Source organism: Xiphophorus maculatus, chromosome 3, assembly GCF_002775205.1.
Source record: "Xiphophorus maculatus strain JP 163 A chromosome 3, X_maculatus-5.0-male, whole genome shotgun sequence".
NCBI classification, from domain to species: domain Eukaryota; kingdom Metazoa; phylum Chordata; class Actinopteri; order Cyprinodontiformes; family Poeciliidae; genus Xiphophorus; species Xiphophorus maculatus.
In genome coordinates, this window is record NC_036445.1 from 6596854 (window position 1) to 6613043 (window position 16190).

General features: G+C 39.5%; 1 protein-coding gene across 5 annotated transcripts in view; it reads left to right on the plus strand.

Annotated features, from left to right (window-relative positions):
• Positions 1 to 16190, plus strand: part of cadm4 (cell adhesion molecule 4) — a 222230-nt gene that overhangs the window by 153339 nt on the left and 52701 nt on the right. The window contains exon 1 of one of the 5 annotated variants that reach the window (XM_023330936.1): positions 5507 to 7708. The exons of the other annotated variants lie outside the window; for them this stretch is intronic. Within the exon in view, the coding sequence (XP_023186704.1) occupies positions 7606 to 7708 (103 nt within the window). The 5' untranslated portion in view covers positions 5507 to 7605. Of the gene's footprint in view, positions 1 to 5506; positions 7709 to 16190 lie in introns of those variants that run through there. 5 annotated transcript variants of the gene reach the window in all.

Below are 16190 nucleotides of genomic sequence, written 5' to 3' on the forward strand. Positions count from 1 at the left end.
TCTTGATAACATTGACATGTTGAGTTTGAGTATTTCTACATATTTTTTTATGTATTCACATTTGATAATTAAAATCACGTTACATTCTAAAAAACACTAATCTCCGAAATACTTTAAGCACAAGACGTTTTTGGATATTTTTGCCATATAATTATCCACCCTCATGGACATTTTCACTGAAATCTTTTGGATTTGATTTCATTTAGAGGAATATTTTCTAAATTATTATTCTGTTATGAACAGATAGAAGTGGATTGTCTCTCCACTTCTATCTCTACATAGCCATCAGAGTGTAAAATTAGACTAAAGAAAAACATTTCATTCTACAGCACTAAGCTTTAGCTAGCACTGTCATGTAAACTAGTACCAGTCGTCAATATCATTCTTCATCTTCACTTACTGCTGACTGGTATGTCTTAGCTAAAATGCTTGCTCAATTTTGTGCCTGGCTGGAGAAGAATAAGTAAAAGTTGGATCCTTTTACTGCATAGGACATGCATAGTAAATGTATAGAGGATAAAACAACTAAAAGGAATTCTGAGACGTTCGTGCTTTTTTCCCCCTAGCCCTATAAAACCTTTGGATAGGTTCCTATTCTGTTTACCAAAATCATATTTCAGTCTTAAAATAATATAGAGAGATTTAAGTTTGTATGTGCAGATATATGTATTCACAAAACTCACAGAAAAGGTAAGACATAATTTCCAATGTCACACTTTTGTACATGCATTTTCATCCGTCCTTGGGATTTCAGAGGCATTGAATTAAATCCTGATATCTGTTTTGTATTCTTATTAGCCTGTCATGTGGAGAGCAATATTGACATTTGCCAGAGTCCTTCGCTGTCAACAAGCTGTGAAAATAAAGGAAATCAAAACTGTGTAATCCTGAATTGTGTGAAGTAAGAAGGGAGGTGTCACTCGAAAGCCACCTAAATGATGGGGATGTATTGATCCCTTTGCCCAGGAGCAAGAGGTTAGCTCGAGTTGTACCTTTGGAAAATGCAGTCCCTGATGGCGCCCATAGATCGTGGAACTGTGGCTTTTCTAATTAGTGTGTTCATAACTGATTTGGATTACCTTGTGCATTGCTCTAGGCTTGCTATTAAACTCAAGTCTGCAACATAAACTTGAAGACAATCAAATGAGTGTGGGAGAAGAGCAGGGAAAAGTTGGGAGAACAGTTGCAAAATCTTCAAAGAAACTAGTAAAAACCATATATTCATTCTGATCAAGTAAGAGGAATAGGTAGATTTTTTTTCATTTAATATGTAATATAGATTTGTTGTGTTCAGTAAGTACTTTAGCAGCAGCAAAAAGCAATGCAACTGCTGTTTGGAGAAACAAATTAGTTTTCAGCGCTCACGAGCAATCAAGGTGGGCCCTGTTCCATAGCAGACTGCTACCATATTTAAACTCAAATAATCTAATGGAGACAGAGTTGTGGAACTGCAGAAAATATCATTTGTTTGAGTCACATCTCCGGTTTGACTAGCCGTTAATCCCAACTTTTAGTGGTTCTCCACGCTGAAGTTAGACTTTAAAGAACTGATCAACAATAAAGCATTTATTTAAATTAGTGGTGTAACAGTAAATTCAGCTCATAAGACAAGATGGTACACAAGTTCCACAGAACTTAGCAAAAAAGAGTAAAGGCTTTCCCAATCATAAACTGGGTTTTACAAAATCTTACCAGTAGAGAACATTTCAGTTTGGGTTTGATTTGTCTCAGCATTTAGATTTAAAATGAATGATGTACTAATGAAATCCAGAGTCTATTGTGTGTACAAGCCAAAGAAAACATGTTTTATTGTTTAAAAAAAATTCTAAATTCTGATCTGCCAACTTCAGTTATTTGGCTGCAACAGTGTAATGCAATAATAGCCATCAGAGTGTACAAATTGTTAGATTTTGTAAAGGTCTTGTTAGTCTAGGTAACACTGCTTTATTTTACTGTTTTACCAAGTTGTCCAAACTGCTGCCACAAAAAAAAAAAAAAAAAAGTGTCGTGTTGTCTTAGCAAGACAGTCTTGCTTTAATCAGGAAGTATTATCACATTTCAATATTGTGAGATCTCCTCACATCCTACTTTTAATTTTCAAGGTCTTAAACCTCAGCTTCTTGTTGTTATCATAAAGGAGCAGAAAGGTTTTGACATGTTTTTTTTGTTTTTTTCTTTTTTTGGTTTTGCCATTTAAATTTGTGCTGAATAACTGCCAGATCCTAAAAGATGAAATTGTCTTAGAAAAGACAATTTCATCTTTTCCACTTACTGCACTTTTATTTTATCTTTTTCTTTTTTTTTTTACAGTTCCACAGCCATAAAATCATAATAAATCCAGATGGCCCATATATGACTCTGGTCATAATAGGGTTGTAAAAATCACAGAGAACAAGCTTCCCTGTCTCTGTTGTGTTTTGCAAAAAGTGTTTAAACCGCATCTTGAAATTAAATAAAAGTTGAATCAATGTGAACACATATTTGTAAACCCCTTTTCTGGCATTCTGTGGTGAAAGATATCTTTTCACACACCTAACCAAGTAATATTGTTGTCTAAGCTGTAGGGATGGAAGATGTGGAATTTAACCAGGACATTTTGTGATATTTAGTTTTGTTTTGATAAAAGGAACAGAAAATGTATTTACGAATTCTTCATAGTATTATTTTTAGGCACCTTTATGGTTATGACTGCATGTCACTACAGTCATAGTCTCAAACAAAACTGTCCTCCAAAAAGTGTACTTTTTGGCTTCTTCAATACACCAACTACATAAAGACGCATGTTTTTTTTAATTATTATGTTTCTCAAAGTAACCAGATTCAATCACATTTTTGAATTGATTAATCTTTGCTTCTGCTTTCGCAGAACGAACAGTGGAGAAAATATCAAAAGTATCCACCTTGAGAATATTGTCTGTTTTGGGGGTTACTAATATAGTCCTGCTATATGAGTAGTTTTGTTGGACAACTTAACCAACAAGCAAACCAAACATAAGTTTCATATCAATAGATTTAGGTCTTGATATTTGTATCTAAATATTTGTTCATATGGAGCATGTGGAGCTTGTTAATAAGGGAGTATTTGTTCATAGTGCCAAGCATTGCAGTTACAACAGCAGGTGCGTTGGACTATGCCTCTACCCACTTTGCACATCTGGACGAAAGTTTTGTCAAATTCTTTCCAAAAATAAAACAAATTTATGGTTGTTGGGTGACAAAGTGAAAAAAGTTAATACTTTTGCTGGGCGCGGTATTCATCAACCAAGAAACAAAAGTCAGATATTAAGCTATATTTCTATGCTTTTACACGTCTGCAAAAATCCCATCTTGCCTGTAGATGTTCACTTATCCTGGAACACCCCCAGGGGGATGTTCATTTGATGTATTATTACTTCTCACAAACGCATGCCCTCTTTTCTCACTTTACCAGCTAATAAACCCTGAGGATTCACATCTACCCTCCCTTCCTGACAAACTCACTAACACATCACACATACACACATTCAAGCATGCTCCCAACCCACTTGCCCGCAACAACCTCAAGGGAGACATAAGAAATAAATTCAACACTTCCGCTAACCCAAGAAGCGCCTTAAGGACAAAGAGAAATTTAATCTTGGATAAGCCTCCCGATAGAATCTCTGCATTAGCCCTCTGCTGCTGGTTCACAGCTATCCCATCAACCCTTACCTCCCACACCTTGGCCCAATTCCCTCGTATCTTTCCTCCGCCACATTGCTAGCTTCTTTTTCTTTTATTTCTCCCCAGTTTCTGCGCACAACTTCTTCTGTCTTCCCCCTTATTTCCGTAATCATCAGTTGCATTCGGTTCTTTCACCTTGTTGCATCCATTCACCATGTCTCCTCATGCCTCAACGCCCAACTCTCTGTCTACTCCCAGTTGTGCTACACATTGTATGGCTTCATATTTCTGTTCCACCGTCTTGTCGGGGTGCTTTAATACCATTGGTATTAAATGCCGGCACGACCTCCTCAGCATACTTAAGCAGGCATGGATCCATGTAAGGCTGTTTGAGTGCTTAATATTTTTAGCACGCTGCTGACTTAAGCCCCTTAAGTGCTTTGGCAACACTTATTCCACGGTGGCACCAATGAAGCCCATTAAAAATTTGATTTCGATGAGAAAGGAAGGCCGAAAGTAAAGAGAGGAAGGGGGGTATCAGGAATCTTACTTTGCTTTCACACACATTGCGACAAAAAACAAATACACCCATCAGGGGGGCTGCCCACACTGGAGCTTTGCAGACATGCCAATGCGCAAATACTCGTGCAATGATTTGCAATGTGTTTTCTTTCTGTCTGTAATTATGTTCGTTCTCGCTTTATAAAGCACTCTGCAATGACCCTATTTTGTTAAAAGCTGTTGATAAATGAATTTGACTTTATTTGACTTGATAACAGGGAACAGGGTGTTTCCAATTGAACTGGAGGCAATGTTTGTATATAAAGCCTGCAGCAAATTAGAACACATAGTTTATGATCAACTGATTAAGGACAAGCAGAGGTGCTAATATAAAAGCAAAACCGTGTTGCTGTTCTCGGTTTACAGGATAATGAAAGTCAAAGACGAAGAGCCTGGTGTAGTTAGCACCCGCTATTGGCTTTGTATTGCCAGTTTTATGGTCAATAGAAGTAATGATAGTACATGTGGGCATCAGCTTGAACAAAGGAATTGCATTATGCTTGATGTGTTAGTTCAAAATGTGCTGACAGACTGATTAGACTCCTAATAAATTCTGGGTTCTAACAATAAAAGTTCAGGGCAGATCCCTTTCTATGGGGCATGTTTACATCAGCATAACAAATCGAACAAAATTACTAAACATAATTACTGTGCCATGCAAAGATGCTAATACACCTTAAACTTTTCACATTTTGTTGCATGGCAAAAAAAAAACCCTGAATACATTTAGTTGGGATTTTTTGTAAAACAGTATTACGTTATAGAAGTCTACTTTATTCATATAATCTTGAATTTGTGCTATGGCATAATGTAAGGCAGTTTTCATGGGTATTACTACTTTTGGAAGACAATCTGAGCCCATGTTTTTTTTTTTTTTTCTGTTTTGGACACGAAACATGCAAACGTACAGAGCCATGGATGTTCCCATGGCTCTGTAAAACCCGTAAAACTGTTCATTGAACATAAAGAGGCACTATGAGGTTTTTCTGTGACTCTGCATGGGTACATTAATGGGCAGCAGACAGTGAAAGAGGCAAACATTCAAACAAATGTACACCCTGCTTTAGCCAACACTGGACAGTCAAGCACATTCACGTGCAGACACACTCCGCCACTGTTTTTCGACCTGAAAGACCCCCATTGTCAACGACACCATCCCCAGATGCACATCTCGAACCTTCACAAACTTGAATTTTAAAATATGCAGACACTGATCCAACCCTGATAAAAGCACATTTTCTAAGCAGGGGGAGGGAAGCCAAGCTTATATAAACAAGCAGAGGACAGTAAAGGGACAGATGGATGTGATCGTCGGCGTTCGCACTTTGGGATTTAACAGGCTTTGTAGATTACGGGGAATGAAGAGAAACAAAACAAGGACTCACTTTTGGGAACTAACAAGCTGCTGCGAGAAGGCAGACTGAAGGAGCAGGACTAAGAGAGGACGCAAGGACCGATAAACTAAAGACAAATTTAGGGATCAGTCTGAGCACGTGCATTTAGTTTCCATCTGTGCTGCACCAGGCCTCAGACTGGCTGTACACAAGCTGCTGGTTGCACACCAACTGAGAGCAATTTTCCCTGCGACAGCCAGTTGACCGATGAAGTAAGCGCTGTGGAGAAGACTTCTGATGAGCCACTTTCTGCTTTGCCCGAGGTGTCAGGGCCATCGCCGTCAGAGCTCATCGTGTTTACAGCGGGACACAGAAAAAGGGCGAGGCATGTGTGTGTAGTGATATTAAAATGACACCCACACTTTATTCCACCAGATAGTGCTCAGCGAGGTGTGCGGTGCTGCTCGTCACGCTTTGTTTTACTCGCTTATGGATACACTCACACACACACGTCACAGAGCTGCACGCCCCACCAAAAGATCACATCAGGTTCTGATAATCAGCGGCGCTCTGCCACGACCTTAAACGCAGCAGGTTTCAGATCAGCGCCTGTAAGTTAGTGTGTGTCTGGATTCCAGCAAGCGGTTCTGTTGCAGCCAGTGGAGCAGGCTGCATAGGAAGTGTTAGAAAGGTCGATGCCGCACGATCATGCAGGCTGATAACCTATGATTATTCTGAGAAGTGTAAATTACCATGATAAATCACTCTCCATTCATGCTGCAGTGTGTACAAGGAAGTGTATTGATGAGACCCCAGCATCCACGTGAATAATGTTATGGACAAATGGCAAACAGAAATATCTGAAACCAAGGGAGCTTGCTGAAGCGTTTGTGAGTTGGCCATTCCACACAGACCAAGTACTTTCACTCTCAGTCTTTAAAGTGCATCACTCGACTTGAGGAGTTTTATTTAACTTTAGATATCTCTAGATGAGTTTTAGTGAGCGAGTCAGTCTCTCCAGAGCGCTGATTGGCTTTCGGTATATTGCTCAGAAGAACATTGACTTCTGATACTTGATTTGCTGGGCGAGAAGCACAGAAACGTTCCTTTTTGATCCATTTGAATACAGTGTATTTGAGAGATTGGCTTGAAGATTCAGTGGTGTAGCATATTGCTTCCAGCCTCGGAGATAAGTTGGACTTGCTTTGGAAGACAGTTTTGGGCTATATCTAACTAAATTACATGGATTTTGATGCTTTCAGGTACAGAGTAGTGTGGTTCTATGTTGACATGCAGACCATTTGCTGGTGTGGTTAAGGGTTGGCTGATCATTAGAGCCCCTTTTCTTCAGAATATCTGTTTCTCAAAGTGTGAAACTGTGGTACAGCGTTGTTAATTAGGTTGTTGTTCATTCAGTCAGTTGCATAAGTGCATCTGTTGGGAAAGAGAGCAGTATTGCCCTGTACTACCATTTGAAGATCTAGCACAAGAAAAAAAAAAAACTTTCTATTTTTGGATTGCTTTCTCACATCGGAAATGTGCATTTTCAGACATTTCCAGCTGTCTAAATGATTTTTTCTTATAGACTAGCACAAGTTGCTATAGTCTGCTGAGAAACTGCCATGTTAACTCTGTCTCTTGATGGTTTTTGATGTAGAATTTAAGATACTAACTCTGGTTACCCAGAGCTCTTAGAAACTGCTGTGTTACCCACATAAGCCTCTGACTGCAAGCTCGTCCTGTGTGTCCTTGCTACAAAAACAAGTTTCATTGCTTGTGCTCTGATAGAGGGTTCTTTCTTTAAGAGTTCTTTTATTTAAGTGTCGTTCCCAAACAACTTGTCTCTAACAGCACTGAAGTAAAAGCCGAGCTGCCTCGCACGTGTCTGCAGCATTGCAGTGGAGAACAAATCCAAGTGCATTACTGCATGAGTGAGTGTGTGTTCAGAGCCGTGTCTCTGTAGCAGTTCAGGCAGGGTTACAGAAGAGTCATTGATCAAATCTGCACAGCCACTCACACTTGCAGGCTCAGACACACACATAACACACATCTTCGACCTGAATACACAATGAGGCCTGTCCGGAGTTCTGGCCTCTGCTGCCTCTTCCCTGGATCTTTCTCGCTGACTCTGCACAGCCTCGTCCTGGTCCTGCTCTTACTCTGCATCACTCGTAAGTTCATGCAACGCATTTACAGTTGTAAATTGAATGAGATGTGCTGCATTCAGTTCAGGCTTGTGAAGCCAAGTCCACATTTTAGGGGCCTTGATTTAATCATTTTGCACATTTGTCTTGATATTTAAGAACTTTATTCTTCACTTAAACAATATGAACCAGATTATGTGTCACCCCTCCTTGAAGTAAAAAAAGTTAATACTTTGCTACAATAAAAATAATGTTGAGCAATCCATCAGCCATCAGTTATCTAATAAATCTAATGAATAAACCTTTTACTTAAAATAATAATTTTTTTTTTTTTTAAAAGGTTCGACATCAAACTACAATGATTCAAAATCACCTCGGCTGAAATTTAAAATATTCCTGCTTTTTGATAGCTGTCATCAGTTACAAGTGTTGATTTATTTGGTGTTGATATTATACATGTAAATACACACACACGTAACAAACACATAGAGTCATACTTTATAAGTCACTCAAGGTGCAAACCGTTTCAAGGAAGAGACTGCCTTATCTCAGAGCTTTTTGAGGGTTTTCTGTTTGCTTCAACACTGTCAAGAAAATCAGCACAAGGGCTTTGTGTCATATGGTGACCATACAGAAAGGAATCGACAGACACCCATAGTGACCTTGCCTTGTTGTACGTTGTGCTGTCATCATGGATTTTTTTTTTTATCTGTGTAATGCTGAAACAAGTCTGGAATGCAATATTGGAAGATTATCCAGTACACCCACATCCCAGTGTTAGATAGTTCTTTTTTATTATTTCAATGGCATATGAAGAAATGATGACATGGGAAAAAACACAATAGCGTTGCCTTAATGTGCATTCAATACTGTAGCATAAACAAATTGATAACCAGATAAACCAGGCTGCCATGTACATTTCATCCAAAAAAAAAAAAAAAAATACAATTTCACGTTCCACATTACGCTGTGTTGTGTTCACTGGTGAGCACCAAGTTACTTCGGCATGCCAGATGCTTGAACGTGAAAGTGAAACCAAACACCTAACTTCCTTTCCGATTAATTTTACTAGTACTTACCTGACCACTTGGGGGCACTAATGGAGTATTGAAATTTGATTTCCAGATGGTTAGAAATTCCTTAAACATAATTAGGTATCCTGTTTGATTATGCTGAAGACAGTGAATTCCGCATTCTTAATCTCAATACACTAATGTATCACATCAGACCTACAGTATGTAATCATTTCTGCTTAGACCAGCACACTTGGGAAAATACAGAATATTTTTCTCAACCCTCTTCTCCAAATCACTGCTTTAGCAGGCAACTAATAGATAGATTTCAGACTTTTATTTCAGACCTAATGTCCAACTGAAATAAGTAACAAAATAACAAACTACCAAACAAATATCTATGAATTGGGGGAATGCACACAAACGTGCTACCACTGACAAGATAAGCCACTTTTTTGTGAGGGCAATTTCTGTTCATTTAAAGGAAACTCCTTACAGATGTAAGTTTAAATGCAGCAATGGAGTGTTTCTTTTATCTTTAAATGGAACTCTGTTGTGAATATGAGAGTGATTTTTGCAACATGATAGTAAATTAGACTAGGAACAGTGCTAAGCACATGAAATGTCTGATTGTGGAATCACAAAAAGGCAGTTTTTGAATTGTTTGAAAGGATTTAATTAAACCAGAATTAGTAATGAATATTAAGAACTGGGAGGAGTTGATATAAAAGTAGGACCTACCAGAAAGATTTAATGATACAGTGGCTGGACCAAAGGATCTAAATGTAAATTCAATCAAAAATAATTAAGAGGCAGAGATAGAGATAAAACAGTGGTTTAAGTCTTTTTTATCAGCTTATATCAGAGAAATCTAATCAAAAAAAGTTTGACTCTCAAGACAAACCAAAAGAAAAGGTGCTTAAATAAAGAGTGATGTGGAAAGGTAAATCTTAACAGTCCAATATGTATCAACAGAGAAACTAATTGACACAAAGAACGAAAGTTTTGGTCAGATAGTGTTATGCAAGATGGGAAGGGAGGGAGTGGCTGAAGGCAGAAAAAGAAAAAAGTGAGACAGAGATGGAGAACAGTGGATTCAGTGTGTGTATGGAATAAAGACAGAGATGGAGGGGATTGGTACAGAGATAAAACAAGGCACAGGGCCTCAGAGAGAGTTGCATGGGGCCAAGAGATGAAGCAGAGTCATAAATTGATTGAACACAGGCTATGGAAAAGTCAGAGGTGGAGGGAAATTTCTATTAATGCATCTTTTTAATCCACAGGGATGTTTTGGTTTTATTACTGCTGCTCAATGGGAAACTAGAGTAGCATTTTGCTGAAGTTTTAATTCAACTCCTTGTTTTTTTGTTTATGCCAATGTTGAGGGATTTTGACAATGAATGTTGGAGTACAAGAATAAAAAGGGGATTGTGTCTTGGCAGTCATCTTGGTTATGTAATTAATGCCGGTAGAGCATTTTCATTTGGGCTTCGAAATCATGCTGTTCACACACATTTAATAGATATTTGGTTTTAAACAGTATTCACAGTATTGTCTCACAGACATCTTCCAATTATGTTTTACTGGCCTCTGGTTTATTTTTTTCTCTTTTAAATAGAGAAAACGTTCAGCTCTTCTGGCCGTTGTGAATCTCCTGTGTCGTCGCAGATGTGTAATAGCCCTGTAAATTTCCTTTAAGCTGCTGTTCTGGTGTAGAGGGTATTGTGTGGCGGCTTTTGTCGCAGGATTGTTGGGGCTGTGACAGACGTCGACCATAAAATGCTGCAAAGTAGGCAAGGCTAACCAGCTCGGTCCAGAAAGGAAAAGAAGGGGACAAAAAGGAAACCCAGCAGCCAATGGAAGAGAGGGTTGGGACAAGAGAGAAGCAAGGCGATTGCAATATGCCAAAGGGCAGATAAGACATAAAGATATGAAGGTCAAACTGAGAGATATGTGGAAATGAAGTGTCAAGATGCTAGACATTAAGGGTATATGTGATGAGAATAAGACAATTCATGACAGAGGAGAGTGAAATCTTAATGTGATTGTGAGAAAATTTACATTTAAAAATATAGTGGAGTATAGTGCTGTTTTCAGTTTTAACAACAAACTTTCATGGATGTTTTGGGGATTTCATGTGATTTCACAAAACAAAATATTGCATTTGAGTTCAGCCACCAATACTCTGATACCACCTGGATGAAAACCTTTCAACCAATCGCCTCTAGACGTCACCTAACTTAATGGTTCCGGACTATTGTTGAAACATGGACTGGTTTAATATCAGGCAAGATTTTCACATACTGGCTTTCAAGGTGTGGCGGATAAACAAACTAAAATAAAATGACAATACTGGCATAAAAACTGGGGTATTTTTAAAATACCGTAATAAATCCAATGTGTACTCGCAACTTTATTAGCAGTGTTCCCATAACATCACGCCAACAACATAACATGAGTAATAGCTCTGTTCTCTGATCACTATGGCAGCATTTAAGCATGGCTTTAAAATAAGATATACAACAAGAACAAACATAAAGGGCATGTTTACAACTCACCACAGTGCTGAATCAGTGGAATCCCTGTGCCTGTTTCTCTGTAACTAGACTGTCCCATCTAGGGCAGTTTAGAAGGCTTCATTGCCTCATTAGAAAGCCGGTTACCACATATTATGCAGAGCAGGCTTGGTGCCTTGAAATCACCTGTCGCGATAACTTCATATTTTAAGTAGGTCTCCAGGTATTGTCGGTTAAATGTAGCATTCTTTTTCTTGGAAGTTGTAGACTCTTCTTTTGTCTCTTCACTCAACCGTTTTCCCTTTGCAAAGAAAATTTCCAGAGACATTTGTTTTTACTCATTTTGCTAGCTTGTTGGGATGTTTTTAGTGGCTACGAATCATGTGGAGACACAGGAGTCAGGCCCGAGTGAGCGATAGACAAATGCAACAGAGAAAAACTGGTTATTTTCCAAAGTAAACTTTGCTCAGATTCAAATATTAAATAAAACAGAAATATTGTAAGTTCTTTCCGTGGTGGTTAGTACTAATTGACCGGGGGATTCGAGACCCCTGACCTAATCCATACAGGTTCCCTGTATGTAATTTATTCTCAGTATAAATTCAGCTGTTCTTTGAAGGCTTTAGAGGTTTTTCAATCAACACTGGTGAACAAACAGGACCATAAAAACCAGGGAGCCTACTACGCAACTTAGGGATGAAGTTATGGAAAACATAAAGTCAGGACTGCGGTATGAATCATTATCACATAATTCACCCATGGAAACTCTGGAGCAGTGAGAGGTTGAACGTTATCCGATTAGATGAGACCAAAAGTCAACTTTTTTCTTGCATGCAAAAGCTATGTGTGGTGGAAAACAAGCACCCTGATTTTCTGTAACGGGAAGATTGTCTCTCAAGAGAGTCAGATCGGCCTTCATCCGATCTGACTGCACATAGAAGATTGGGCAGAAATGCTTGTCACCAGATGTGCACAGAAATAATTGCTGCAACAGGTTGTTCTAGAAAGTATTGACTCAACGTAATTTTGCATTCATGCTGTATTTTGTGAAGGTCTTTCTTTTCAAAATCCAGTGAAATACATTAATGTTTGTGGTTGAAATAAGTAAAGTGAAGAAATTTAAGCTACGTGAATTGCAAGGAAAATCCTGGGCTATACAAAAGCCAAATAAAGGAATCTATATCACAAGGAGAGCAAAATTGCAAAAAATAACTATTTCCTCCATTCATATGCTTTGTCCTTTTGTCCCATATAGTCCTTTGCCCATCCAACATCCCCCTACCCGCATCATGGCCTTACCTCCTCTTTTCCGCTAGAAAAGCAACACGATTATCCCGCAGACTTGAGCTGCAGAACAAATCACTTTATCGAAGGAAAGTGCGCAAGATAGAACTAGCAGAGAACAGAAAGAGAGACAGGAAAAGATTCCCACTGAGTCACAAAAAGAGACAGAATGAGAGAGATTGCAAGAAAAATGAAAGCACATTGCAGGCTGAAAGGAAGCAATTTTAGGGGCAGGAAAAACTGCATCAGAAAAGAAGAAGAAACCAGGAACAGAGGAGAATGGCTTGCAACACTTCTCCTGAGACTGAGAAGAAAAAAGGAGGAAAGGAGACCTTTAGGACAGCTCTAATGAGGAAGATGCACGATGAGCGATGCAATAAGAGATAAAGGCAATGAGGAGGAAAGATGACAGGAAGAAAAGAGGAAGGATGATAACGGCAGGAGAAATCAAGGATTAGATCAGGCAGAGGGAAAGACTGTGGGTTAAAATAAAAACAAAAGACAGATGTGAGAATGAGATTAGACACAAAGGCAGCAAGAGAGGAGAGCAGTGAGAATAAATGAGGAGAAATGCACTTAAAGAGAGGGATGAGAGTAGGGGAGAAAAACAGGACAGGAGATGCCGACTGAACAGAGGTAATGAGAGACACGGCAGCAAGATTTGTAAAAGGATTATGTATTATTTATAAAGGAAGAATTTCTTTCTTTGCATTTTATTATTTCTTTTTATGATTGGCAGAGTTCTTTCTCCCTGAGAAAGATGAAGTGATAATTTTAGACTGGGAAAAGAAAGAGGGAGAGGTCTACAGAGGAAGTTACGGGAGAGAAGAACCTCAAAGTCAGCTATTTCATGGAGTCAGTGCACCGCAAAACTCTGTGATTAACCTACAGCAAGTGTTTCACACACACAAATGCACGCACACACGTAAACACCGCACACTTCATTTGCATAGATACTGTGGAAACAGGCTCGCCTCGCAGACTCCCGGGATAGAGGAGAAAAAAATGTACATCCAGATGGGAAGAGATGGAATGGTTGCCAGCGGACCCCATATGAGTGGAATCCATGAGCTGTTGTTATTGTTTTAATTAAAGCAGCAACAACATAAGGGGTTAGGCACTGTAGTCGTCCCCCCTCTGCATCGATTTCCTTGTAAATCCGTGGCCGGCATGCAAAGAAAACACAGGCTCCTGGCCCGCCTCCAATTGAAAGATAATGACAGATAATGAATGGGGTGACAGCGACTCCAGCTGATTCAAGGATACAGGGGAGCTTGTTTGGGGCAAATGGAGACAGTTCATCTCCTATCCTGCTTGTCTGTTCTGTTCAGTCTTCACCTCGCTCCGCCCTTACAGCCATGGACAGGGAGCAATAGGTGCACACCAATGTGGTAACTCAGCCTGCTAACTCTGAATCAGGGAGATAGTTTCTGGAATTTACTGTGAGTAGGGGTGAGCCAGCAGTCCACCTGGCTGCCTTCCATGTGCCCCCCTCCTTTAACTCGATAAAGCCCCTTACAGCCGCCCATCCCCTCTCTGTTTCAATCCTCTTCCATCCTCTCCCTCTCTTTCTTTGCTTATAAGTCAGCCTCTTGCAGGACCATTAGGCTGGGACCCTGAACTGCCCTGTCGTATAAAATTGTGAGCTATTATTCATTTATTTGTTTATGCATTTCAAAATGGTGACCTCTCTCATATGTCTGTTAACCTTATAAATAAAGGTTCCTATTCACCCAGGCGTGTGGTTGTGGGGCAGAAGACTAATTACTGTAAAATATTGCCCTCGCTTGGTTGGAAAGAGAATTGCCTCTTTGTGTTGCCCCACTTGATTTAGCAGTGAACCTTTTCACATCTTGTCACTTTAAAGCAAAGGAGTGCAATATATTTTACTGGGGTTTCATGTGATAGACAAAACAAAGTAGTCCATAAACAGTACATAAGAAATGAATAGTTTTCCATTTCTTCTACAAATGAAATTTGAAAACTTTGGTGAGCCATTGTGTTGCCCTGTAAGTGACTCCATCTGTCTTCCTTGATAAAAAAAAAATTCCTTAAGCATTAAGCAATTACTATCATGCTTAACCATAACAATTTTTTTTCTTTATGATTTTGTGCAGTATTTTTTTTCGTTCCACCTAGCATTATGCATGTAGGCATGAACAGAACACCTTCCATCACGTGCTGTTGATCTGTCACAGAAAATCCTACTAAAATACCTTGAAGTTTGTAGTTATTACATGACAAAAGGTGAAAAAGTTCATAGTATTTTATCAGTTGATCATAGCCATCAGTGCAGTACCACAACATTGATTGTTTGAGGCATTCTCCTTTAATATGAGGCTGGGCTTGCAGAGTATTTTATTATGGGCACACATTTTAATGGGGCTGAGATTAATACCTCTGTCACGGGGGTTGATTCGCCCATCCACCCACATCCCCCCTGCCCCTGCCTCACAATTTCTCCCCAGATTGTGCGCTGCTCTGCAGATCAGAGGCGCAGGCTCACGGCCTTCATATGAATGAGATCCTATAAAACCTACAGTCAAACTAAAGTGCCGTACCCAGCTGCGTTATGAGCAGAAGTGGAGGAATGCGTCATCTCTCGTATATTTCGTCCAGCCCTCCCCAGCTGCTTTATTATATCCAAACCCTCACTTCCTAACTCCCCGCTAGAATTTTGTGGTTAGAGCCTGCATCATCTCCATCCACCGCCAGCCAGCAGGTGTTTCTGGGTGGCATCTCTCAGCAGGCAGCCGCGGAAATCAGTCAACCCAATTGAAACAGCCGTAAATGCTTGTTAATATTTTAGTTTCCTTTGTGACTTTTCTTTGAGCTGTGCTGCTATGCCACTGCAGCTAATTTCCTTTGAAGGGGAGACAGCTGTCAAGAGAAACGGGAGCAAAGTACAAATGGACATCTAATTAGTTTTTCTGGCATCATTTCACACGCAAACCTTTAACCACTTCTTTTCTCTCTTCCTCTCCCATATGAAATCCTTTTTTCACTTCAGCTTCTGATCGGTCACTCAACCCACAGGCAGACACTCTCTGCTTTTGACTTTTTGTTGGGATGCATAGCAGTACTATATTACAATTAGCATTGTTTAAAACAATGGCCGCATAGCCCTGCCCAGTTGCTATGGTGTTGAGTAATAGCTTCCATTAGAAAAATAATTGGGATGGCGGTGGCAGGCCCTGATGGCCCTTGATATGAATCACAATATTGATGCAGAGAATGGGAGCAATAATGACTTCAATTAGTGGTAATTGTCCTTTTTTTTTTCTCAGTTCCACAGAGAATTAGAGTCTCCTTTGTCTTTATTCCCACTTGGTTTTATTTTTTTCTGTTCAGTGTATCTGGCATGACTCAGTGTTTCGCCCCTCCAACATGATGAATATGTAAGCTTTAAGTATTTAATTAAAAGAGATTAAAATCAAGAAGAGAATTGGATTTGGATTAAGTTGGGAAGATTAAATGATGTCAAAGTAGCTTAATTGCAATATGCCACCCTCTCCATTTTGCTCATGCCCACCTATTGTACATGAACACACATACAAACACCTGGGTTGCAGATACAGACATTTATTTTGTCCCAAAGCAGTCAAGTCAGCACCTCCTGTCGTGGCAGCCACCATCTGTTTTGTCTCCCAACATTTCCTGCTTTCTAAAGGTGTTTTACAGAGCTCAAAGACACTG